Below are 26,113 nucleotides of genomic sequence, written 5' to 3'. Positions count from 1 at the left end.
TTAGCTTAGCTTATTCGACTACTCATATCCACCTCGAATCATTGAGTCCGTGTGCTTGAAAACTGTTTATAATGACGAATTTCAAAATTATGTATTATTAATGATTTTTTTTCAAATTTTTAATGAAAACAAAAGCAAACATTTCGAACTCCACGATCGTTGGTGTGGTTCGATAGAACGAGTTCCACGTCACCAATGGTTGCTCCTCCTTGATTGACCGAGGCCATCAATTTTACCCAGAGGTAAAAAGAAAGGCGCTTGGGATTAGCAGCACATTCTAAGTGTACAAAACTGATGCTCTCTCTTTGAACATCAATAACGGCGCCGGCCACGTCGTAGTAGTCAATAGATAGGTAATAAAAAGAGAAAGGATAAAAGAACTGAATTTGTGCTTCAGGGCCGAGGTAACCACTGCATCCTAGCAAATAAACTGGGTTGGGAGGGCAGTATAAAGGATAAGCTTGGGAGACACTTTTGACAAGTGTTTTGTTTTGATTGCTTACTATAAAACCTGTTCTAATTTTACTGTGCTTCATCAAATTCATACTCTGTTAGAAAAAAAACAGCTCAGTTACCGTGATTTAATCTTGCCGAATTATTAAATGAGGCGCTTTTATATTCATTAGCCTCACAAAACTGAAAAGGCGTAATCAAACAATATATGCAGCCTTGCCAGCCTTGGAAGTCCAGATATTTTTTTTACAATTACACGAACTTTGTTCGATTTTAAAACTCTAAAATTTATAGAAATCGGTTGTAATCTAGCTGAGTTACAACAGCGCGAATGAGTGAATTCACGTCACAAAATTTGATTTTATGTTAAATTTTATATGAAAAATGTGCTCTGAAAGCTGTTTTGACCCTCCAGATGGTCGGATTTTTACAAATCGAGCATAATTTAGTTGATTTTTTTAATAAGCTCATTATTTTCAAATAAATATACAAAAGGATTGAAAAAAAAAATAAAATTTTTTTTTGGTGAATCTTTAAATGAAGACAGTAGTAATTTTAACATATGATCACACAATATTTTGCTATTCAAGTGCCAATAAAAATAAAGAAAAAGTTAGGTGCAGATACTGAAAATTTATGATTGTAAAAGTCGGAACAACAAAATATCATTTTTGAAAGTGTACATAAAATTTGAAGACTCCAAAGAATGGTTCAGTATAACCACAGAAAAACTTTATATTTCGTGACGTGAATTCAGTCAACTACCCTGTTCTGTTTGAGCTGAGTGAATTCACGTCACAACTTCAAACAAGCATAACTTCGTTCGTTGTTGTTCAATCGAGATGCTACGTACAGAGGTGCAAAAAGATCCCGTCATGTAACATGCAGTGCCGATTCTAACAGCCCGACGTCAGCTCCGAAAGAGTCATCTTTACGTACATCAAATTGTGGGTAATTGTTTTCTTTACAACTCATTCGAAGACACCGATATTCTATTTCCACAGAGAGAACAGGAAATCAAAGTTGTATGTACTAAAGTCCAAAATGGTTAATTCTAGCGTGAATTCACGTCACAAAAGTAATCAATCATAACAAAAACAACTTAAATTTTACAATGACCAAATTATATCCATTTCGAAGGAAATTCAATTTGCGACCGTTTGCTACAATTTTTTTCATTTTCAAGTAAATTTGTTGACTTCTAGAATGATAACAGTGCAGAAAAGTCCGAAAAAGCGATTTCACGTCACGGTGGAATGTGTCTTTAGTTTTTTTTTTTCATTAAAAACTCGATAGAATATTCGGACGGATATTCGTTTGTCCGAATAGTTAAAAATGTCAATATTCGGTAGTCGGCCGTTTGCCGAATACCACTATTCGGTACATCTCAACGAAAAATTTTCAGACTTCATAAATTGAAATTAATCTATACATCAAAAAGAAAAAAAACCACCTATAAAATAAAAACTGTTCATTATCAAATCATTATGAAATATTTAACTTCAGAAAAAAACCCGATCATATAAAAGGTTTCTGAATAAGAACCATTGCATACTTTTAGGAAATTTATGAAGAAACGTCTAACATATGCTGCTAAAATTTAAACTTGCACACAAGTTTTCCATCCTTGTTGAAATATTTCGTAGCTAGCTTGCGAATAAAATTCGAACTGCCATGCTTCTAAGGTTTTGAATGTTATGTTACAAAAGAAATGTGTCGAAGAGATGTGGAACAAGTTGAATAAAAATGAAACAATGAAAAACACTCATCTGAACATAAATCTGGAGTTCTCTGGATTCAAACTCCTCTTGACCTGTCCACAGGGCGTAGCACCAGCCCTCCAGCCCCAACTCCACTGTTGCATCTTTGCACAACTTTTGCCTAAAGCCACACTATATTTTGCAAATGCCACTTCAATTATTTGCTGTGGAATTCACTAATGCACAATTTCACGTATATTTCAGTATTATTAATTTTTTTTTTTCGGAGCACGAAATAAATGCATGTGCTGTCGAAAACTCATGACCTACTCCTCTTTTCTCACTAGTGTCACTAGTGTGGCTCAAATTAGTATGGGGAATAAAACTTAATAAATCTTATGCGTTTAGTCGAAAATTAATCATTGGCCTACCAGAGGATCACCTGCCGAATTCGAGCCCGGTTAATACATGTGATACTTTTTTATTAGCTGACCCTTAAGAATTTTACGCCTTTTTTAGGTCTAATAACTTTTTTTTATTATTACTCTTATTGAGATCCTTCCTGACAAATGAATAGTGTTTTTCCAAAATCAACGAACACTGGATTTTATTAGTAACCTTTGGAAATTGATGAAATTTTTAGTGGAACTAACTAGTAACGTAATATCTACAAGTGTAAATTTTGTGACGGTCTGTCAAGTGGTTTTTGAAATAAAGATTGCCCAATAAAGAAGTGTATCGATTTGACTTTTTGGCGCAGCAGGCGCCATCTATAGTGCACACTATGACCCAACTTTTTTTTCAAATCAATTTTTTTTATGACGAAAATAGAGAATCAGGAGCTTGATCTTCAAAATTATTCTAAATTTTTGATTGAAGTGGCAGCTGCTCGCTAAAAAGTTTGTTTCGATTTGCTTTACGAAATGTTTCAAACTTTCTTTCCGCTAACGTTTATACCATTGGCGCACGATTTGACCACCGTATTTTGTTTATTTTATCGGTGAGCAGCTTTTTATCTTTTAAACACGATGTTTGGTCTGTTTTTTTGTCTGCTAGGCTAGGGGAATCAGACAGAAAAATTAAGCTTCTTCACCACTACTCTTTTAATCGAAAGATTCGGATTGCACTTGATGTAGCCTCTCACATCCCTTACCTCCGTGGAATCAATCATTCTTACTTTCACACAAATTTTAGCTCACCGTTTGATCCTCCAGGACTTCTAGAACGGTTCATCACATAAACTTTGGTCGCATAGTTGTTTTCCAGCTGTTTTCTCAAGCTTATCCATTAGACGCTATCTCATAATCATCTTGATAAATTAACACAAAATTTTAAAAATCATTTCATTAGAGCGAGTTCACTGATGTTGGGAATAAGTGGTAGAAATTTTGGCACTTTTAGATCATTTTGAAAATTTTGCCATGCAAAAACATTTTCAAGATCTGTGGCCTTCAAGTTTTTTAACAACACGTGGTTGTAGTTTCGCATGCTGTGATGCAAAAATAGCGACATTTCTATCACATACGGCTGAAATAGAAACAGTGATGTTAAAAAAAACAAACAACGCCCAGAGATCTTGAAAACATTTTTACACGGTAAAATTTTCAAAATGTCAAAATTTCTACCACTTTTTCTCAACACCAGTGAACTTGCTCTTACTAGGTAGTTTCCCTATAAATTTCATGGATTTTCATTTATGCATTCAAAAGTTATTCACAAATGAAAGTGCTGTATTTTTTTTCGAATACACTCCTAAAATGCGGCATATTAATTTTTTATTGAAAGTACCTATTGTATCTATTCATAAATAACATTTTATTTTGTAAAAATAGTTTTTTCAAGGTCAAATAGCGTCATAGTAATTTTCACGTTTTGATAACTGATAACGTTATCATGATAAAAGGATTGGTCTAACGTTAAAATACACCTTTCACTCACCCCTCAAACTAAACGGCTGGATTTTTTGTTTCTTCGGTCCGGATCTGATTGTTTGGATGATATTATCAAGATAAGTGCAATCGACAACCTGTTTACACGAATCGATAAGCAACACTTTACTGCCCACAGGAGAATACCACTTTGGCCGTTTTTTTTTTCTTGCTTCAAGCGAACTCAGAAAGCTAGGGAGGATATTCCGTTCCGAACCAACGAGTGTCGATCGAACTGCTTCCGTTCGTGGAATATCATTTTCGAGGGTGCGAATCTTCCCTTTTCATCCTTCCGCTACAAGATAGGGGAAGATAGATTCCGTCAGCAGAGAAAATGTACCTAGAAGCTCCAGACGGTCCGTAACGAAAATGATTGAATACAACTCAAGACAGAATACACTGTTCATCTTCTAGGATGGTGTTACCAATTTTGGATCAGTTTTTTTTACAAAAATATGTGCCAAAAAAAGTTTCTATTTACCTGTGTATAACACGTAGTTTTTTGACTAAAATTGTAGGCCAAAAATTAGGGTGCGTGCTATACAACCGACCTTCATTTGAAACACATTTCATCCTAACGAAAATTGCTCAGAAATGCAGGTGCGTCTTATACATTGGTGCGTGCTACCGTCAAATACGATAATTGCGGATCTTTTACAAAATGTTTAATTTTTTTAGTGTAGATAATATTATGTTTTTTTGTAATCACGAAATTTTTTTATAAGTACTCTTAAAGGATAATGAAATCCTTAACCTGAGACAACGTTGACATATAACGCCTGTTATTAGGCAGTCTAACGATTTTTCCTATTCGTATTGAACGCGAATTTTTACTTCTCATGTGAAATCAATCAGAATCGGCCAATCTACCTTGGACATTGGCGTTAATCTCTGTAAACTGCCACAAACAACTCTAGCTCTACCACGATTATGCAGTGGAACGGATCTGAGCTAACTAGCGCTTCATAGGCTTACTGAAAGATAACATTTCCTATTTTTTTTTCTTAAAACAAAGGCCTAATATTGTGAAATCGAGGAAATATTTCTTAAAACAAAGGCCTAATTTTGTGAAATCGAGAAAATATTCTGTTATTCCGAACATTCAATACCCAATATCTAAGGTTTGTTGCAACTCCCCTTTGTATCCTACCCTCCAAAGTCGATACTTCCAGACATCGAAGGGTGTGAATCAAACACGACCGGCCATAGTTGGATTACCCCTGCAGAAAGGCGAAATGTTAATGCGGGTCGCAACTCACAAAAAACGAACTAGAACGGTTTGTAGGCTGACACGCGTTCTCTCAGTTTTCTGGTGCCATGAATTTTAGATGGTAATCATTAAGGTTAAATTTGGCGGCAACTGGTTGTTTGCCATGTCACGTGATCGATTTATGTAGGGCCAGAGGAAGCCTCCCTATCGTCGGACGAATAACGACTCGTCGTCACTCACTCACTTGATACAGTTTGCTCGTTTCGTTTGTTTATTCATTAATTATGTTTGTTTAGGAAGTGATTAGCAGCAGTAAACACCACTGGCTAAGCACATTAGGGATTTCATTTTGACACTTGATAAGTGGGTATGAAATAGAACTTTTTATCGAATGAAAAATGGTTGAACTTTAAGATAGTTTTTTCCTGCATCTAAAAAACACAAAAAAAACTTTATAATTCATTAAATTTAGCTATAACTCAACGCTGCTTGAATCGGTTATCCATTTATAAAAACAAATCGCCATTCTCGAGGCAGCAGCCAAGTCCAGTTAAATGGAATTGGTTTTGCCTTTTGCGATTCCATTCATTTATTCCATTTGCGCTGTCTGCTGTCTCTGATGTGGCCACGCCATTTATCGTATAACCAATCAAGGGTTTCGCTCCAGTTCCACGACAAAAAAAAGGCGGACACACACGAGGAAGAAAAAATAAAAGTGAAACTCTTTCGACTTTCGGCTGCCAATTCGCCAATTCATTCCGGCCAAACGCCAACAAAAGCAGGATTTTTCGTGATTCTCTCTTTTTTTGAATCAGGACCAAAATTGAACCCACTATACATCCAAAGTGGCACACGTGAATTGGCAGGGACCATGTACAGTTTGGTCTGTGAGTGGATTTGTGGGTTCCATCCGTACCGAAGGGTGGGGTAAGTGAAGAAAAATTCGATTAATTTATCAGTGGGGGGTTTGAAAACCGGCAACCAACGACAGTTTTCATTCGTTTTCCAATTTGGCCCGCAGAAACGGCCACTGTTGTCGATTGGGAGCGGAGGGTTGGACAGCCATTTTTCGCTCCGATCAAGCGCACCCATTTGTCCGTTTGTGTGCCACATGGACTTCCGGGGTTATGTCTGGCATCAATTTTTTTTATTCCATATCTTCTCAATACTTTCGACGCAAACACAATTATAAATCTTTAGTTTTTACTGTCTCAGGATCACAATTTTCAAAAGTCGGCTTCTTCTTTGGGGAATTTGATCTGGAAAGAGCATACCTTTGTTTGAGTGCATTCAGGGTCATTGTTTATAGTAAAAAAAATTGGTTGTAAAATATTCCTTGAAAAATGGCTTCTTCCTCATTGTAACCATTATTAAAAATACTTGTCAGCCAGAATGTTCTGCCATTTCAAAAAACTTTAGTTAAAGAGTCCAAATTTGAGAACATTTGATTCGAATAAGGTCGTTCTTGCCATTGAGATATACCGGATGCATTCGTCAGAGCTTCCGAAGCGCACTATTCTACTAGGTTTTGACGCTTAGTATTTTGGTACACTTTCCCTGTTAGGTTAGCGTATTATTACTGCAAATAACTAAATAAATTCATAATTCATTACTTTTGACAAATGGCCCTATTTGAAATTCCACAACTAAAAATGCAAAGCTCACAAGGAGACATGTTTGCGGTAAACAAAAATATGTAGGCCATGGAAATACAAAATCTGACAGCGATATAGGGCTCTTGCTCAGTGCATGTATGTTAGAGAACCGTTGGGCAAACAAAAGTGACAGCTGCTTATACAACGAATGCAGATCTAACGGAAAATATTATTTCTTGCCATAATTTGACCAAATCATGGTAAAATTTTCAAAATACGGATCCTTATTATAAGAAGCCTGTGTATCTGTTCACTAATGGGTAAATTTATTTACAGCTTTCAAGTTAGCTATCCTGTAAACCTTGTACATGCAACTGATGTGACTTTCAGCTCACGGAAAACAGTTTCGAATTCCGTTTCAAAAAATTGCTGAGCCAATCTTTTCCGGCCATCTTGTTTGATGCATCGAACCATTGCTTTGTGCCGGTTTTCAACGTTGGTCATGGTTATTCCGTATAATCGTTTTTCTATAGATCCAATAGATGCTGTACAAGCTCCTGTTCCTGGAGGGGATTTAAAACAGGATCGACTGATCCAAGATTAAATGAAATTTTTTGATTAGATAAGTAGTAAATCACCGTGGTTCTTGAAATCCTTAAGTATCAGTCATTGTCTTCACTGGCGATCCGCTTTTATCTTCGTCTATGTCCTGTTCTAGCTGCTGGAAGCTCCATGACTGACGTTTAGTCTTTTACGATTGTATTTCTGTATTGTAATTTCAACAAGACATTAAAATAACCATTTTAAACAAATGTGTCCGTCTTACCCGACCTGGCAAGTTTTTTTTTCTTGAATCCTCGTATTACAAATTCATAGCACAAAACTTTCCATTTTTGTTCCTAATCGTTGAATAACGTCTCAATTAGCACTACACTTTTGAAAAATAAAGGTCAATAGAATGTTTTGCGCGTTAAATACTATTTTCTGAACAGAGTAAATAACATCACTTGGCACATCCGAATGACGACTTCAAATTCAGCTATTTTATTCAGAGTTTCAGAGTACAAAATCCAGAAAACCATCATTTTTATTTTCGAATAGTCCACGTTTTCTTACACAGCAAATTTTTTTTTGCTGGAAACCAGCAAAATTTTGCTGGTTTTTGTCCCGCTGACTTTCCAGCAAAATTTCCAGCAATTTAAATTGCTGGAAAAAACAGCAAACGTTAATGCTGGTTTCCAGCAATTCAAATTGCTGGAAAATCAGCAATCCAGATTGCTGGAAGCCAGCAATTTCTTTCAAAACAACCGGCTGTATTTAGTACCAAATTTATATTTCAATTCTAAATTAAATATTGATTACTGCCTGTGTTTATAATGAGCAATGTTCCCTGAGAAAAAAAAAGAAACAAATGAGCAATGAAAAAGAATTTGTTTCTTTCATTTTAAAATTATGTTTGGATTTATTTCCAAGAACTTATTTTTTAAATTTTCCAACACCGGCCCTGGAGTGGCAGCTTTGTGCCAAAGTGTTGATCATTCGCCACCTGAGAAAAGAGTTCTGATTAATATCTTTATGAAATCTGTCCAATAAAAACTCACCCTTGACTTATGTCTGGTTGCTAGAATATAGAGGAAAATAAAAATAATTTTATTAATCTAACCAAATTCGTAAAATAGAGTCTCACCTTGTTTCAGCGTACGAAAACAAACAAACTCCAATGTGACAACTCGATTGCTGATTTTCCAGCAAACTAGATCAATTGCTGGAAAGTCCAGCAATTTGAAAACCGATTGCTGATTTTTCAGTAAAAATGACAAGAACCCAACCGATTGCTGAAAAATTCAGCAATTCGAAAACCGATTGCTGGTTTTCAGCAAACATTTGGATTGCTGAACGTTTCCAGCAATTTTTTTTGCTGGAAACCGAGGCAAAAATTTACTGTGTAGGTTCTTGAGCTTTTTCTATTGTCCTTCGACAAAACTTTTAGAAAATTGATACAGATTTATGTTGGTTGGAATGCCGGATTAAGAATGCAAAGAAAAGAATCTTCCGGCTGCCACTTCCGACACAAGCCGAAACGACAAAGTCGTCCACTTTTTGGCAATTTTCCAATTTCATTCAATTCCAAAAGCCGATTCCAAAAAGAAGATTCAGAAGACAACAACAACAAAGCACCACCAGAAAACGGACACAACTTTTCAAAACAGGAAAATTGAATTTTCACGCTTGATGTGTCAGTTTTCAAAGTTGTTCGCAGCCGTGAAAAAAGTATCAAAACTGGCAAATTCGCAGCACAACTAATTTACGAAAAAAATATTTGCCAGGATCTCTTTTCAGTGGCATGGAAAAAAAAAGCCCGGGCGATTCCCCAAGGACGTCATCAACTGAATCATTTATACCGAAACCGTGCGTTCTCCCGGGCAGTGTAGATAATTCCCACATTTACAACAGTATAAAACAAATTTATAAAATTAATTCAATACCTTGGAGAGTTGTTACTGTTACCGCTTTTGTGCTGTAGCTTCCACCACCTTTCCTGGCAGAAAACTTCATCAAAATAATAGGTTGTGGGACCGCATCAGTTTCGGCTGGCGTGGCGATGAGCTGCTTTCCCCTGTACTTTTCATGTTTGGGTGGGAAATGTGAGCACAAAGGGTGAAGCACGGGAATGATGGCGAACCACTTGCCGATCCATTGTCATCCAGATGAACCGCGAAATCCCAAAGCGCATCTTGTTCATATGTTGTTTATGATTTGGGCTCTTTTTCCAATTAGTTTATATAGGTATTTTTTTCTTTTTTTCTTTTTTCATGACTGCAAGAAGAACCTTTGTCCAGGATTTTAAACCTTACAAAATTGTTGTTCATATTCTTACTACTGTTTAATTCTAAAAAACAAACCGTTGTTTACCTTCAGAATATTAGCAAAATAATAGCTTATTAATGAGTTTGGACTTGGATGCGTTTTCAAATCCGCGTGTGAAATGCAAATGAAATATCAAAATTAACTGTTAACAGATTTTGTGACTTTTTCTTACAAAGCGAAAGTGGCTTTACACTTCACCCTCGATTGTTGTTGATATACATATGTACGTACATAACAACGTATTAACTTACCCATTTCATTTCGTATTTTAATTTTACTTCATGTTCACTTTAATGACTTTTCAAGAAATTTCTGAGAAAACTCGTGCAAGCAAGTATCGGTACATATTACCCAATCAGTACATTGGTAATTAGTAATCTAATCTCTCTGGTTAATACACACCGGATATGAACACACGAAACTTCTCGATCGAAGTTTTAATTTACCTTCTTGATCAAAATTAAAATGTATGTATTTACTTAAAGCACTTCATTCCGATCACAGCCTACTGCTTCATAAATCCCTTGCTCACAATGCCTTTGAAAGAGAAAAGACACTTTGATATACCATTTCTAGTTATTCTAACAGTTAAGTTACTCTAACTAACCCGTAACATTTGTCAAAAGTTGGGTGAAAATTTAGCTGAATCCCTCTTGAACTAATGAAAAACCATCAACCAAATTCGATAGCTCTTACTGGGTCTATATGAGTTTTTGGGGAAATGGAGGTGGGGGGTTTGTGTTAATGTTTGTTGAATGTCCCGACCCGTCCCACTTTTCTCTCAAAATGTCCCGCTTTTTCTGGAAAACTTTTACAGAATTTTCTGACTTACACTGGACAAAATCAAACTTTAGTATCAATTTGAATTAATTGGTTCGACACAGAAAATCTTTCAAATACGCCTTTAAAAAAATAAATAAGCAGTATTTTTTATAGAGTATGATAAAACTTTACTAAATAACTCTAAAGTTCCTATCATTAGATCAAGATTCTGATTCAGTTAAGCGTTGTTGGAGCACGTTCGACGAATGCAATTTAAACAACATATAACTAATTTTTCACCGGAATGGTAAAATGGCTTATATTACCTACCACGTTTTTCGACTCAATTGTTTAAAGTGTATAAAGATGGAGTTTTTTAGTTTTCAATATAAAAAAAACACAATTTAAAATACAGTTGCTATTACACAAACGTTTTTTACGCGGTATCAAATCCATCGTTTACATTTACTGCCGTTGGACGCATAATTGTCACATGTGACATTTCGACGTTTTTGACTTTTTGGTGCCGATCGTCATAATTTGATACGTATTTTTGAAATTCTTTGGCGAAACATGAAGTTTATTCTAAAAATTTCAAGAAAAATTCAAAGTCAATTTGTCACACTGGGACAAATGGACGCATAACAGTCACACTGAGACGATTGAACGCATATTTGTCACACTCAAGAAATGAACATATTGTAACTTCGGAACGTCTAAATAGATTTTCACCAAACTTGGCATTCGTGTCCTTGATAGTCGGCAGAGGATCACGGAGATATAAAGAGGGGAAGGGTCACTGTTTTCGCGACATCCCAGCATGTGCAAGAAAAACTCTGCAAACTGCTTCGGGTTCGTTGCCGGCGCTCGGAAGAGTGCACCGCTTCACAACATTAGTTAAATTATTACTCTTCCGGCGCCGTGGAACTGTAATCCACCATTGTCCAGGATGGTCATATGTAATTGTCGGTTTGGTTTTGCTTTGAGTTTTTGATTTTGACGCACCTCGCAAAATACCGGAGTCTATTTTTTAATGTTTACGAACTATTCCGCCAGACTTACTTCATCCGGAACTTGTCCCAGGACCGTATTCACTTCAAACGGATTGATTGTCCTCTTCTGGTATCGCTTCTCTCGCGGTTGCGACATTTTCAGCACAGCAATTGACAATTAATTGAAGAAATTTGCGAAACTATGCGATAACGGCAAGGTGTTTTTGTGAAATTTTGATTGCGTTTTTCTCGCTTTGCCTTTTTGTAACATGTGACAATTATGCTTTCAACGGCAGTTTAGGACTTGAAATATTTCCTCTTAAATAACGTGTTAATACGCGAGAATCGTAAATAGAAGTCATTTAAGAAAAACTGAGCAAAATCAATGCGGGTTAAAAAACATTAGAATTTGGCTATACTTTTTTTAAAGAATGGATTTTAGTCCTGCTTTTTTCGGCTGTGTCCCGCTTTTTCCTGAAAGTACCGTCAACTGGGGCTCATGCAGCACTGTTCAACTTCAATGTCTTCCAAAAAAACTAATACCCACAGATAACCATACCACTTATATATCAAAAGTGTTAAGGTTGTTGGGACATCAAATTGACGTAGTCAGAAGAATTATTGATATCACCAGTTATTTTGAAATTTACAAATACATGCGATTTTCACTCTACTAAGAAAAAGGGGTAAATTGCAACAAACTTTGTTTTTAAATGCAAGATCACATGAAAACGTTTGAAAATTCATAGTGTATGATATAGGGTAAAACTGTACAAGACGCACCAGCTAAGCATAATTGCTATTTACAGCGATACCAATCATTTAAGAACCAAACTGAAAATTGACGACGATTCAAGGATGAAATTTACGTATTATCGAAAAGAAAAAATATGATAAAAACACGATTTTGACTATATTTTTGTAAAAAACTTAAACAGCCAGAAAACAAACCGCGGGGTAGAACGCCAAAACTAGTGGACAGAACGCACCAAACAGGAAGGGTGGTAAGAAATAGAACAATGATTATACGGAATGTAAATATTGAAACACCAAATGTTTAGTTACATGTTAATCGTATTTTTGTAAACTACCATTTTTTGGCTAAAAATCATTTAGTATTGCTAAACTCATCGAAAATTTCGCTTTTCAAAATACACTTTATTATATCCTTATAGATAACACGCCTTCAAGTAGGCAACGAAATTCAATTTTTTTGACTGATATAGTGATATCGCGGCAAACATGGCGGCCGATAATTTTTTCGAGTCGAATATAAGTGCACCGTTTTCTCTCGAACAAGAACAAAATATGTTATAACTATGCATTGTTATCGTAATTTGGGAGTCAGCAAATAAAAAGAATGGCATTTTGTTTTGATATTAGCGTTTTCTCAAAAGTTAACAGCATTCAAAATTTGAGCGTAAAACACGTGGTCATGTGGGCATTCTGCCCCAATTTTCATATGATTGATTTTTGATAAAAATTTGTAGGAAGTTAATAAAATGCAACAAAATATTTATAGTCTTCCGAAAGTGCACATGAGTGATAAAACGATAAGCTATAGTTTGATCAGATTGTGCAGGCTGTTTTACCATAAAACCTTATATGTTATTTATGAAAAATTACAAGTTTCACGCTGATTCCATTAATTCCTCTGTTTCTAAGAACCATAGTAAATTTTGTGAACTTTTCATCTATTGAATGATGAAAAAGTTTGTTTGCTACAATAAAAATGAAGAAAAACATCATTCGAGGCCGTAGGTTAGTGTATATTTGTCTTGTACAGTTTTCCCCTATTTGTGATGCCATAGCGTAGAAGGCACCAATTGCAGTAATTTTTGGTTTTGTTCGAATGAAATTTTACATTTTTTCTGGCAAAAATGGTGGAAAAAAAGCTTGAGGGAGCTACATACATTTAGGGGTAAAAAATACTGTTGCATCGCATGGTGCCCCGTTTAACGGTATCTGCCAAGCCTATGTTAATGTTATTCTTGTTGAGAATTATGAAACTAATAACCGAATGTCTTCTCGTCACATCCAAGCATTATTCTTGCAAGGAGAAGATCCTTTTCATTCAACTTCATTCTTTATCAATTGACGATTAGACAGGTTTGAGAGCATAATCGAAAATACAACAGCTTTAAACGAGCGAAGTGAAGAGCAAATTCTGCCTAATGCGATTAGTGGCAATCGAAAGCGTATTATTGCTGTCATCATAAGGAACGGCAGCATTCCAAATCTTCCTAAGAGAGAGAATGAGGGTGGCACATGTGGCCATATGGAATCCTTCGCTTCAGCCTTTCCCTGGTTTAGAATTCCAATAACAGCAGCAATTGGGAAGTAGTAGGTAATATTAATAATTATGAGCCTGTGTTGGTCTCGAAGCTCATCATAAATGGCTTTTCTATGCGGCACATTGACTGGAACCGCAATCAGACAAAAGACGATAATAATTAATAACCTTAATCCGGTTCAGTTGGTACTTTTGCACGTTCCATAGAGCCTGTGGTTTTCCAGCAGTTTCTAATTCGTCATCTCAATTTTCTCTTTCTTCGGCAGGTTTGGTTCCAGAACCGGCGAGCGAAATGGCGCAAGACTGAGAAGTGCTGGGGCCGAAGTACGATCATGGCCGAGTATGGACTGTACGGGGCCATGGTGAGACACTCGCTTCCGCTGCCGGATACTATCCTCAAGTCGGCCAAAGAGAACGAAAGCGTCGCGCCGTGGCTTCTAGGTATGGAGATGAAAAGTAAATATCTTTCTGTTTTTCACTACGCTCACATCTTGCGCTGCTTGATTAGTTGAATTTCCGTTAGGATCGACGCATGTTTCACTCATTTTTCCTATATGTTCGATTAATCTTGCGCTCTGGAAAACTCATCTCTATCAACACGCATTTCATTTATCGATTTTCTACCTTTCTAATAATGTTTCGTTTTTCTTCAGGTATGCACAAGAAATCATTGGAAGCAGCTGAAGCATTGAAAAGTTCCGAAGAAAATAGTGACCGGGAGGAAACTCGGACAGAGGCCAGTGACATAAGCGCTGGATCTAGCCTAAATAATCATGGACTATCGCCCATCAAATCACCAGGCCTGTATCCACCAGGAAGTACCAACTGTGGCAGTACAAGTAGTAGCAGTAGTAACCATTTAAGTTCCAACTCCAACGGAGTTCTCAGCAGTCACCATGGGGCAGCTTCAGGAAGTGCCCTCTCGCATCTATCACCTGGCTCGGCTAGTTCGCCTATCAACAGCCCGTCGGCTGCATCGATAACTCCACCACCACCAGCATTATCTGCGGGTTCTTTGGCAGGACGACACCGGACATCTCCAATGATGCAATCCGGAGGCATTCTTGGGTCGCACCACACCGCACATCATCCTCACCATCACCATTCGCATACATCGTCGTCGACGTCATCCGGCATGAACCCCTCGCAGCATCACAGTCCCATTGACAGCAAGGAGTTCAAGCTGACAACCGGTACGACCAGCCCCACGAGTGCTAATTCCGGACCCACCGGGAGTTCTGCTACTAACAGCTACCATCCCGAAAACGACCCCGAAGTGTTTAGGTGGGTTGACTACCGCGATCCTGTCTCCTACATACGGTGATTTAATTTTCTTATACTATTTATGCTATTCTCATTTTATATTATTGGATGAATTGGCAACTGTATGCGTCAAGAAATCGTATATTAAACTTCTATTAGCAAGTGTTCCTTACTTCAAGTCATGTTTTCCTAGAGATGGTTCCGTATTCGTTACTTGGCCTACAGCCTATAGCACAGAGAACAGACGTACAAGCTCGAACATAAAATCTTAAAAAAAGTGTGTAAAATTTCAAATGCTTACATAAAAAAATACGTTGAAAATGGAAAAGAAACAGTGCCATCTATTACGCCGTTCAAAAGTTACAAATAAAGTTTTCAAGTGCCCAATTTTCGAAAAGGCGTAATCGTATATGAACTTAGACGGATGCGATAAATGCGATAAGAGTTACTTTTGACTGGACAGAATTTACTTCTTTTATTTTGTACGGTTTATTCTTATTGACTTTTTACGGTGAGTGAAACAACTTTTTTTTCAACATTTACGTAACGTTCCGGGTTATTTTTCTTCACCCATCATCAGATGTCCCCCAGAGTATCCCGAAACGTTACGTAAATTTTAAATTAAAAAATTTGTTACATTAACCGAAAAAAGTCAATAATTAAAAAACGTATAAAAAGTACCGGTGATAAACTTTTATTCATTCCTCTATTTTTGCACTTTTGAGGCATTTAGCACATCAAACTTGAAGGAAATAGTGATAAACTTTTAAGATATTTGGTTGAAAGTGTTACGAAACTTTAACAGCAATCTTCTTGGAACATGCCAAACAGTTCATACTACCTGTTCAAAACTGATCAAAATTTTGTTTTTTTCCTCAGTTTGGTTTTGACAGTTCTCTTTGGTGTGTGAGACATCTGATGGCCCAGCAAAAATAAAAAATGGATCAAAAAGATTGTTGGAAATTTTACACAAGTTTCGTGGGCTAGCTTGTACGTCGAATAAGAAACAAATTTTTGTATTAGTTGATGTAAGACAAGGTGCTTCTGTAGAAAGTGTGCATGAAACTGATACATTATTCACACTCTCGGACCAAACAGCTTTGTTAGTGTTGTGATACGTAATTAAAACGGCCGCGTCGTACACAACAATACTAAAAACTTTATTACTTTTCGTGGATATAAAAATAGCGTGTTAAGACTTTGGCGGACAATTATAAAAGAGTACTTTTCTATGGCTTCTTATTCTCACTTCCGTTTTAGGAGCATCAGGCTTCTGACAGTCCGTCAGTCGATGAGCTCCATTGATGATGATGGTTGATGACTGTGTCGTAGGGTGGGCCTCCTCCCAACATCTCCCCCTTCAATAAAACTGATACGGTGCATACCTCACGGGTGCTCTTCTTACACGAGAAGAGAGGCGAGGCTGCACTTGTTCTGGCTGAGTAGTAGCGTTTTGGGGAATTGTAGAACGACGACGACGTACACCTGGTGGCTGAACAGCTGACAGTGATCCATTTCCGGTTGGCTGGATGATTCCCGAAAATAAACCTTTTTCCGGCGCAGGTGTTGTGGATTCGGTTTCAGCTCGATTCATTCCGCAGGAACCCAACAGAATGTCAAGTGATAGGCGAACTGAATCCGAAGATTGTTGTTGGTCGGGCTGGTCTGAAGAGTATCGCTTACGAAGTTGGTTGCAGTGTGAGCGCACTAGGTTCTGGCCATCCGTCAGCCAGATGTTGTATAAGACATGGCCAACACGCTCGATGACTCGGCCAGCTTCCCATGTCCAGGCATTGTTTCGATGTTGTTTTGCCCAGACCAAATCCCCGGCATCGTAGTTGATCGACTTTGTGCCATGTTTCCGATTAAATTGAGCCTCCTGTGCGGTATGGTTGGACTGTGTTGGTGGTGCAGAAGGTTTTAACAAGTCCAGTGCGGTACGCAGCTTCCTGCCTACCAACAGCTCTGCAGGCGATTTACCAGAAGGTGCGCTACGACACGGGGTAGAACGGTAACACAGGAGGAAGGTGTCGATAGCTTCACGAAGGGCCTCTCCCCCCGTTGTTATTTTCTTCATTCCTCGCTTGAATGTATCGACGAACCGTTCGGCGAGCCCATTTGACTGTGGGTGGTATGGTGGAGTACGCAGATGCAAAATACCGTTGGACTCACAGTAGCGTTCGAAGCATTCACTAGTAAACTGGGTTCCGTTGTCGGTCACTAGTGTTTCCGGCATACCATGCCGGGCGAAGATTTCTCGAAACATGTTGAGTGTCGCAGCGGTAGAGATTCGTTTCGTCGGCATAACCTCGGGCCACTTGCTGTACGAATCTACCACGATCAAGAAAAAATTTCCATCGACGGGGCCAGCAAAGTCAGCATGAATGCGCTGCCACTGTCGCTCAGGTGCTGGCCAACTTTGCAGATTCGTTTTGATGTTGGTTTTGGCTGCTTTAGAGCACTCGATGCAAGACTTGACTCGTTATGCTATTTGATCGTCGATCCCTGGCCAGTAAACATAGTTTCTGGCGACTGACCTCATTCGCTCGATGCCTGGGTGAAGCACTTTAGGTTGCAGCTTGGTTGGAATCACTAGACGCTCTCCGTACATAAGACATTGCCCAACGTTGGAAAGACTCGCTCGACGTTGTACAAATGGTTGTAAGTTTGAGCAAATGTCAGATGTATTCGATGGCCAACCTTGCTGCACAAACTTGAAAACCTCCTGCAGAATTTCGTCGCATCGTGTTTCTCGCTGCACTACCTTGAATGTGATTGGAAGAAATTCTAGAGATTGCTTGACGATTTCATTCATAGAATCTTCCAACTCGATGGATGCAATCACGTAATCCTTTTGGCCGAGTGTGCTTGTTAATCAGCCTGGAGAGAATATCGGCATACCCGAAGCTATCTGTATTGATGTACGTGATGCTGAAATCATACAAGAGTAAGGTTAGTGCCCACCGTTGTAGCCGATTCGCCGTGTACGTAGGAATGCCTTGTTTGGAACCGAAGATGGACAGAAGTGGTTTGTGGTCGGTTTCCAAGGTGAACCGTCTTCCGAAGATCATCCGGTGGAAACGGGTAACGGCGAAAACTAAGGCAAGGCCTTCTTTTTCGATTTGGCTATAGTTGGATTCTGCTGGGGTGAGACTGCGACAAGCGTGACAAATTGCCTTAACATGACCATCTGGCAATTTGTGTGCGATTCGGGCTCCTATTCCGTACTGCGATGCATCCGCCGACACGACGATTTCCAGGTCTGGATTGTAGTGCATGAGTGCCAGCGGCGATTGAAGAATTTCTCGGAACCGGTTAAACGCTTGTTGACATTCATGGGACCATTCCCACGGCGTTCCGGTTTTCAACAGTTGATCCATTGGGTACCGTAACTTGCGCATTTCGGGGACATACTTGGCGTAGTAATTTACGGCCCCAAGGTAAGAACGAAGAGTGGGTACATCGTGGGGAGCGGGCATAGAAGCAATCGCTGCAGTTTTGTCCGGGTCGGGACGGATACCATCTCCGTCTAAGATCTGTCCGAGGTACTTCACTTGGCGCATATTGAAATTACACTTTTCGATGCGCACAGTGAATCCAAATTCCTCCAGTTTGCCCAAAATACGGTCCACATTGCGGTTGTGCTCCTCCACGGTTCGTCCACCTACAATCAGATCGTCGAGATAACCGCAGCAGAGTTCCAAGTTGGCAATTATGGTGTCGATTATTTTCTGGAACGCACCGGGAGCCGATTTCACTCCAGGACTCAGCCGGGTATACCGGAACAATCCGAGATGGGTATTGATGGTGAGCAATTGTTGGTCCCGCTGGTCCACCTCGACCTGCAGATACGCGTCTGACAAATCGATGTGGCTGAAGAACTTGCATCCGGACATTTTAGCAAAGATGTCTTCCGGGCGCGGCAACGGGTACTGATTGGGTTCGAGAACGGCGTTCAAACCCGTCGAAAAGTCAGCACATATACGGATTTTGCCTGTCGGTTTCCGCACTGCCACTATTGGTGCCGCCCAGTCCGAATGGTCGACTGCTTGGAGGATGCCCAGACTTTCGAGCCGATGAAGTTCGTCTTCGACTGCAGCCTGCATGCTGTACGAAACCGGACGCTTAGGACGGAATACTGGTTTCGGGTTGCCCTTTAGCGTCAGTTGAGCCTTAACCTTGGTACACAGGCCCATACTCTCGGTGAAAACCTTTGGGAATTTCGTTTGCCAAAAGTGCTTGGATGATTGCGATGTCGTGTTTACTTGGTTGCAGTAAGCACTTATTGGTACGTCCCACAAGCCGAAAAGGTCTAACCAATCTGAGCCTAAAATATTCAGATCAAGATTAGCAGAAGCAACACGACACAAACCTGATTTTGTCACGCCGCCGATTTGTGCCTCGGCCCAGAACTCCAGAGCGAGATCGAGTGGTTCTCCGGAAACTGTTCTCGCGTCGCACGGTGCTTGTCCCAGCGGTTGTCCGAGTTGTCGCCAGTTTGTGTCCGAAATAATAGTAATATCGGACGCCGAATCTATCTGCAACCGGACTGGACAGTTGTTGATCAGAACTTCCGCATACTTCCTCCGCTGGTTCACGCTTTTCACCGAAACAACTTAGCATGTTTTGTTTTTCGGTTGAAACTTCTTCTTCCCGGGGGCCTTTTTGAGGAAGCAGGTACAATACCCCTCCTTGTGCCCCTTCTTCCGGCAATCACGGCACTGATGCTCTCGGTACGGGCAATCTCGGTTGAAGTGCATTCCCCCGCATGACCAGCAGGGGGTTTTCGGGTGGTTGTTTGCTGTAGACTTGGATGAGGGTTGTTTATAGTTTGGTTTGGAAAAACTATGTTGCTGAACTGCGTTCACTGATGTTGCTGAAAGTTGTTTTTCAACCAAACTGTTGTCCTGTTTAAGGTTTTCTAAACTTTTGCACTCTTCAACCACTTTTTGCAGAGTAATATCCACGGTGTCGGTGATCTTGTTGATTAAGCGCATACGGATGTCGGAGTCTCTATGCGACTTCAATCCGCTGACAAGGATCAAACACTTAAATTGTTCGTCGGTCATCTCCCTGATCTTCGCATCCACGCATGCTTTGTTTACCTTGCAGGAGTAGGAAACAAAGTCTTCGCCGTCTTCCTTGATGGTCTGCAGGCATTGGTACCTGCGATGGAATGTGGATACGGGCGAACCGAAGATGGATGTGAGCTTTTCGATAGCTTCGCTGAATTTGAGATCCCTCGAAAGCTGCGGTAAGATGAAGCTCGTGAACCGATCATGTGCGGCCGGGTTCAATTTTCGCATGAGTAGTCTGACCTTCGCTGAATCGTCCAGCTTCCCGGCGTCCTTGTCGAAAAGGTCCTCGTTCCTTGAAAACCAGGCGTCGAAGGTGTTACCGTGTTCCGGGTCATAGGTGAATTCCGTGATGTTGCTAGAGAGCGAGTCAAGAGCTATTTCGTCTCTGTTTAACTCCGAAATTGCTCGGTGCGTCGCTGATACCTGGTCGGACAGTTTTGCCATAAGCTGCTGCTGTTGTGACAGGATCTGGAGCAACAGACTGGAACTCGTCTGTTCCCCGGTGTTTGGCTGATGCTGGAACGGGTCGGGCATGGTACCTAACCTCCAAACCACTATCTGTCCAAAACGGTTTCCCGGCAAGTTTTTTTGGCAATTCGTGAAAGTACTACGAACCTCGTCGCCACTTTGTTGTGATACGTAATTAAAACGGCCGCGTCGTACACAACAATACTAAAAACTTTATTACTTTTCGTGGATATAAAAATAGCGTGTTAAGACTTTGGCGGACAATTATAAAAGAGTACTTTTCTATGGCTTCTTATTCTCACTTCCGTTTTAGGAGCATCAGGCTTCTGACAGTCCGTCAGTCGATGAGCTCCATTGATGATGATGGTTGATGACTGTGTCGTAGGGTGGGCCTCCTCCCAATAGTTAGGTGGTCAGCAAAAATAGTCTTGTGATAATCTTTAAGATCATTAATCATTGAAGAAAAACATAGCCACTTACCTGAGGATCCAGTTGCTTATCAAAACCTTTCAAATTTATATGATATATCCTAAAATAGAAAAATTATATACATAACTCACATTAACGGTCCTGCTTAAGTTTTCTACGAAATATAATAGTACTTAAAAGTAATACAAATCATTTAGAGCATGGGTGGCCAAATCATGGCCCGCGGGCCACATGTGGCCCACGACCAACTTTTTGTGGCCCGCGAAGCTCTTTTCGGAATAACCATGCTCTAAGAATTGAAAGCTTTTCTTGGTCTGCATATATCATTTGGAAAAATATATCTGAATCTACACTAAGTTCAGAAAAGATCTAAAAATCTCTTTGAATTGATATAAGCCAAAGGGGTTAAAGTGTATAAAACTTATTTCGAGAAAACACGCATTTCATTTTTAGAACATTTGCAATTTTCTTTCGAACGTAAAAGTATGCGGATATAATTTAAATATCATAAAAAATCAGCAAATATAATTGGAAACATGGACAATCGTTTGGCCTTATTCACTCAAAATTGATCATTTTTACACTTATACCCCTTCGTTTCCGAGGGCCTCATATAATCTTACAAATCAGGTAACCATCACTGAATACAAAAACAATTAAATTTTCAAATTATCAAAACTGTATGGTATTTGATACATTATCTGTAAATTCCATCAGACATCTTTCAATGTTTTCCGATTGGGTTTTGGTGTCAACATATCATAAGTATGCATTCCAGCGGTCACTAGTTTTAATATAGAGGAGTTTGGAGCCTTAGAAACATAGTAAAATCGTATCGCAAACGTATAAAAATCGTAAAAAAAAATCACCGAATCACATCAACATCATAATTAAAATTATGCTTTTACAACAATTTCAATCATTCGTTACTTGAATTCTATTTCAAAAACTTCGTTCAACCATCAAAATTTGAAAACTTTTGCAAATTATGTAAAATGTAGAAAGTTTGCTCAGTAAATTTTTCCAATTTGTTATTTTTTCCTAAGCTTCAACAGAAAAAGGTATATTAGTGAAAATTAAACCAAATTCATATATATTTAAATTGATAACGTGCTCTGTATGTATGTACATCAATAATGAAAAACTAAACAGAATTCACAGTTGGATAGTAGAATTCAACCGGAACCGGTTTAGTACTGACAAATCTCTGAAGAACGGTTTTTGGCAGCAAAATTTTATATTTTAAAAGGTGCAATGATTATAAAATAATCAAGTTTGAATCATTCTATTTATAGTGGCTTTCCCAATACACTTGTTAAATCTAGATTCTGGAAAAATTGAAAAAAAACTGGATTGAGTTGAGGTTGAGGTTCGTACTTTGAAAAATTAATATTTTTTATAATATAACTGAAGTTCGTTGAAAAAAATTATTCTTTTAAATGTCAACAGCTTGTAAACGTCTCTTTTTTCAATAATTTCATTTTCCTGTTTTTTAAAACATTTCTATTAACTTTTCCTATTGAGAACTGCGAACACGAAAACATTGGAGAACGGGTGGTCATTTTTTATATTAGTCACGCGATTTGACATTTCTGGGATGAATAAACCGAGGAGGTTTTAAATCCCTTAAAAAGATTGACGTTCATAAATAAGCTGTGAGGGATAATTCATTCCCTATTGCTTAATAGTTAAACTATTTCTCAAATGGAGCAAAATTTGTAAAAATATGCAAGTAACAAAAATGACTCATATAGATGAATCAATACTCGATGTGGCATAGGCAAATGATTTTTTATGGCTTTCAAAAATCTGTTGTAATTATACTCCAGAACAATTTGTTTTTTTTTGGCCCGCCAGCCAATCTCATTTTTGAAATTTGGCCCGCCTGTTGAAAATGTTGGCCACCCATGATTTAGAGCTTCTCAAATCCTCTTGAACTTTTCGTATTTCAAAATATTGCGAATGTCAACTAAACAACCAGTGGCTACTTCGGTGCGTTACTACTTAACAGGATGTGATACCGTCAACTGGCACTTTTCAACTTCAATGGCTTCTAAAAACTCACGTTGTGAGGTCCATCTTGTCGCCAGAATGAATTTAACCACCCAACGTTCCAGTGAGGGATGTGCTAGCTGTGCTAGACTTGGACTTCATGTTCGAAATTTATCTTTTTCTAAAAGCTATTGATCTTCGTCTATAATCCTTTTTATTTTCATATTTCCCTTTCTATCTTCTTTTTTTTCTAAAAAAAAAAGTGCTAAGCCAAGCAAACGATTGTAAAAACAAAAAATCGAGTTTGGCTTCTTGAAACCTAATCGTATGAGTCGCTTCAAATAAATCAGTTAAATACAAAAAAAACTCACGTCCATACCATACCCTTTATGCATCAAAAGTTTTAAGGTTAGTGGGACGTCAAATTGAAGAAGTCAGAAACATTATTGGTTTCTTCAGTTATTTTAAATTTTTTAATTAGAAAAGGGGCCTAACTTGTAACAAACTTTGATTTTAATGAAAAATGTATAGTTTTTGATTAATTGTTGATGTCATAAAAGCCATTACGCATAAAAACACCAATTATTACACTTTTTCTGAGCATAAGGATATTGCATTAAGGGGTAAAAAAATACTATACAAAAATTCTACTCATAAAAATAAATGTTTGGATGAACGAAATTTCAATGTTGACAAATGCGTGATACAAAACAATCATATTCGAACATATGGAAACGAGATTTACAAGGTGTCTCTCTGATTTGCATTTTGTTGCATCTTACTCCAGGCAAGTAACTGAATTATAAAAATATTTATTTAAAAAAAATGGTGGTTATTCGAAAAATATTTGTACACCAAAAGTATTGGAATAGGATCATTAAACCAATAATAGATCATCTGTGGTAATAAGTTTATAAGTGATATCATTAAGCCAATCCGTCATACTGTCCGTCATAAATTATGTCATCATCATTTTGTATTATTTAAAAGATTACTCGATTACGTTATATAAAATTAAAAATTATATCAGTGCGGTGGTATACAAATGTTGCATCTAACCACGCTGTTGCATGATGCCCCGTTTAACGGTGCACAGCAAAAATTATTTAACAAAAGAGATTGCCTTGGTAACAATTGGAGATAAAAATCACGACTTTACGTGATCATAATCATGATCGAGATAAAAAAAATCTCAACATTTGTGTATCTTGCTAAAGTTTGATGTTCACTCATAAACACTTTTTAATTTCACTTGACGCATACAAGGTCAAATTTCATTTTCAATACAACTGTTCATAAATCCCATAGACCAACAATTGTCAATGATCAGGTCTATGATGTATGAACTGTTAATAATTAAATTTCTTATTTAAATCAATTTCAATCAAACACTAACCTCTCAAAATTCGTGATCCTGCACAACAGAAACAACTCCATCGCTTGTCTACGGGCTAAGGCTCAAGAACACCAGGCCCGGCTGCTAAACAGTGGACTCCTGCTTCAGGTTCGATCGCTGGCGGGCTTACAAAACCCCTTGCACCATCACCAACAACAACAACAACACCATCAAATGCAGCACCAGAATGCATCATCAGCTTCCTCACCGGGCGGCAGCAATCATCCGGCGTGTGACACCAACGGCAACAATTTACTGCTCGCGGCCAACGCAGCCCAACACCATCAACAGCAGCAGCAACTTCACAACTCCTCGGCGAGCGTCGAAGGCCTAAACTTGGCGGCAATCGATCAGCAACGGTCCGAAGCCAACAGCAGCAACGGATCGGCCATCTCGATCAAGTGTCGCAGCAACAGCCCCAATGTGGCCACCTTTTGACATTAGAACTTGCTCATTGCAAGCGGATAATGACAAATTCTGCCTTTTGTGAGTTCTGTAACATAATAGGCCTGGTACAATCTGCGAGATCAAATCCCAGTCATTAGTAGTAGGAATGCTGTTTGAGTATAGAAAGATAAGGCGCAAACTTTTGATTACTCCTTCAACTAGAGCAGATTAGAATATGGCTTATGTATACAAAAAATAGATCTCATATTTTATGTTATGGCTAAGAAATACAACATCGATGATAGTTTCAGCACAGTTTAAGAATAACAGATTTTTCTATTTTATGTTTTCTTGTAAAATTTGTCCGCATAATCTTGTACATTTCTTATGAATACAAAACCAGTGCAATGTGTTGAGTAAATTGTTTCGTCAGTTGCTAGAAAAATTTAAGGAATTGTGTATAAAGTCAGCAAACATGACGTCTGTGTTCCTAGCTCAGCATGTGCAGACAGTGACGTAACCTAACGCAAAAAAATACAATAAACACTAATAAAAATAATAATCAGACTATGGAGGACTCTTCTACAAGGTTACGTCTCTGAATGTAGATTGATTGACTATTTTCGAAGAAAAAATTAAATGATATTTTTAAATATGCTCAAATGAGTTCTGCAGTTAGATTTATTCACATGTTCAAGGTAGCTTCTGAACAGAAAACAATAACAATAATTGGCACTAACAATCTAAGACAAGCAAAAAATTCACTTCAAACAACGACAACGGCACAACAAAATCTAACGAAAATCGTTAACACAAAATGTACATAAGTTCTATTTCAATGAACAAATTTCATTGTACAGTGTGATTATTATTTATCGCATTTAGGTATACAACAGCGAAAAAAAGCATCTAACAAATGTAATGTAGAGAAGCTTTAATCAAACATGCATCGTACTTATAGAAAACTAAATTTGTTCAGATCATAAAGAGCGAACATGAAGAGTATAGTCTTCTAGTTAAGCAAACGAATTTAATAATAATTACTCTGAACTTGGCGAATGTGGAATGTCCGAGAAATTTGAGAACGGTTGCCATGGACCGTGTGAATTTTAGGAATGTGTTCATCGAGTTATGTCATGGACGGAATACTATGTAAATACATTAAACACTGAACATATACTCATGAAATATGAAAATCTTGTATAGAAAAAAAAAAAAACATGCGAAACTAATACATCTTGACTCAACGTAAATTACACTAAGAAACAACTATATTGTCATCAATGTAATATTGTAAAT

General features: G+C 38.2%; 2 protein-coding genes across 5 annotated transcripts in view; both read left to right on the top strand.

Moving 5' to 3' along the window:
• Window positions 1-26,107, top strand: part of LOC129744701 (visual system homeobox 2-like) — a 166,886-nt gene extending 140,779 nt beyond the window's left edge. Inside the window, exons 5-7 of one of the 4 annotated variants that reach the window (XM_055737364.1) lie at window positions 14,068-14,257; window positions 14,455-15,085; window positions 24,457-26,107. In XM_055737364.1, coding sequence (XP_055593339.1) covers window positions 14,068-14,257; window positions 14,455-15,085; window positions 24,457-24,865 — 1,230 coding nt within the window. In that variant the 3' untranslated portion in view covers window positions 24,866-26,107. Of the gene's footprint in view, window positions 1-14,067; window positions 14,258-14,454; window positions 15,122-24,456 lie in introns of all 4 variants that reach the window. The other 3 variants (XM_055737365.1, XM_055737362.1, XM_055737363.1) reach the window with 3 other exon arrangements.
• Window positions 1-26,113, top strand: part of LOC129744705 (60S ribosomal protein L11) — a 259,877-nt gene that overhangs the window by 39,494 nt on the left and 194,270 nt on the right. The gene's annotated exons all lie outside the window — the stretch shown is intronic.

Source organism: Uranotaenia lowii, chromosome 2 (assembly GCF_029784155.1).
Source record: "Uranotaenia lowii strain MFRU-FL chromosome 2, ASM2978415v1, whole genome shotgun sequence".
Classification (NCBI taxonomy): domain Eukaryota; kingdom Metazoa; phylum Arthropoda; class Insecta; order Diptera; family Culicidae; genus Uranotaenia; species Uranotaenia lowii.
Note: the sequence above shows the minus strand (reverse complement) of the source record. Positions and strands in the feature narration are given on the sequence as shown.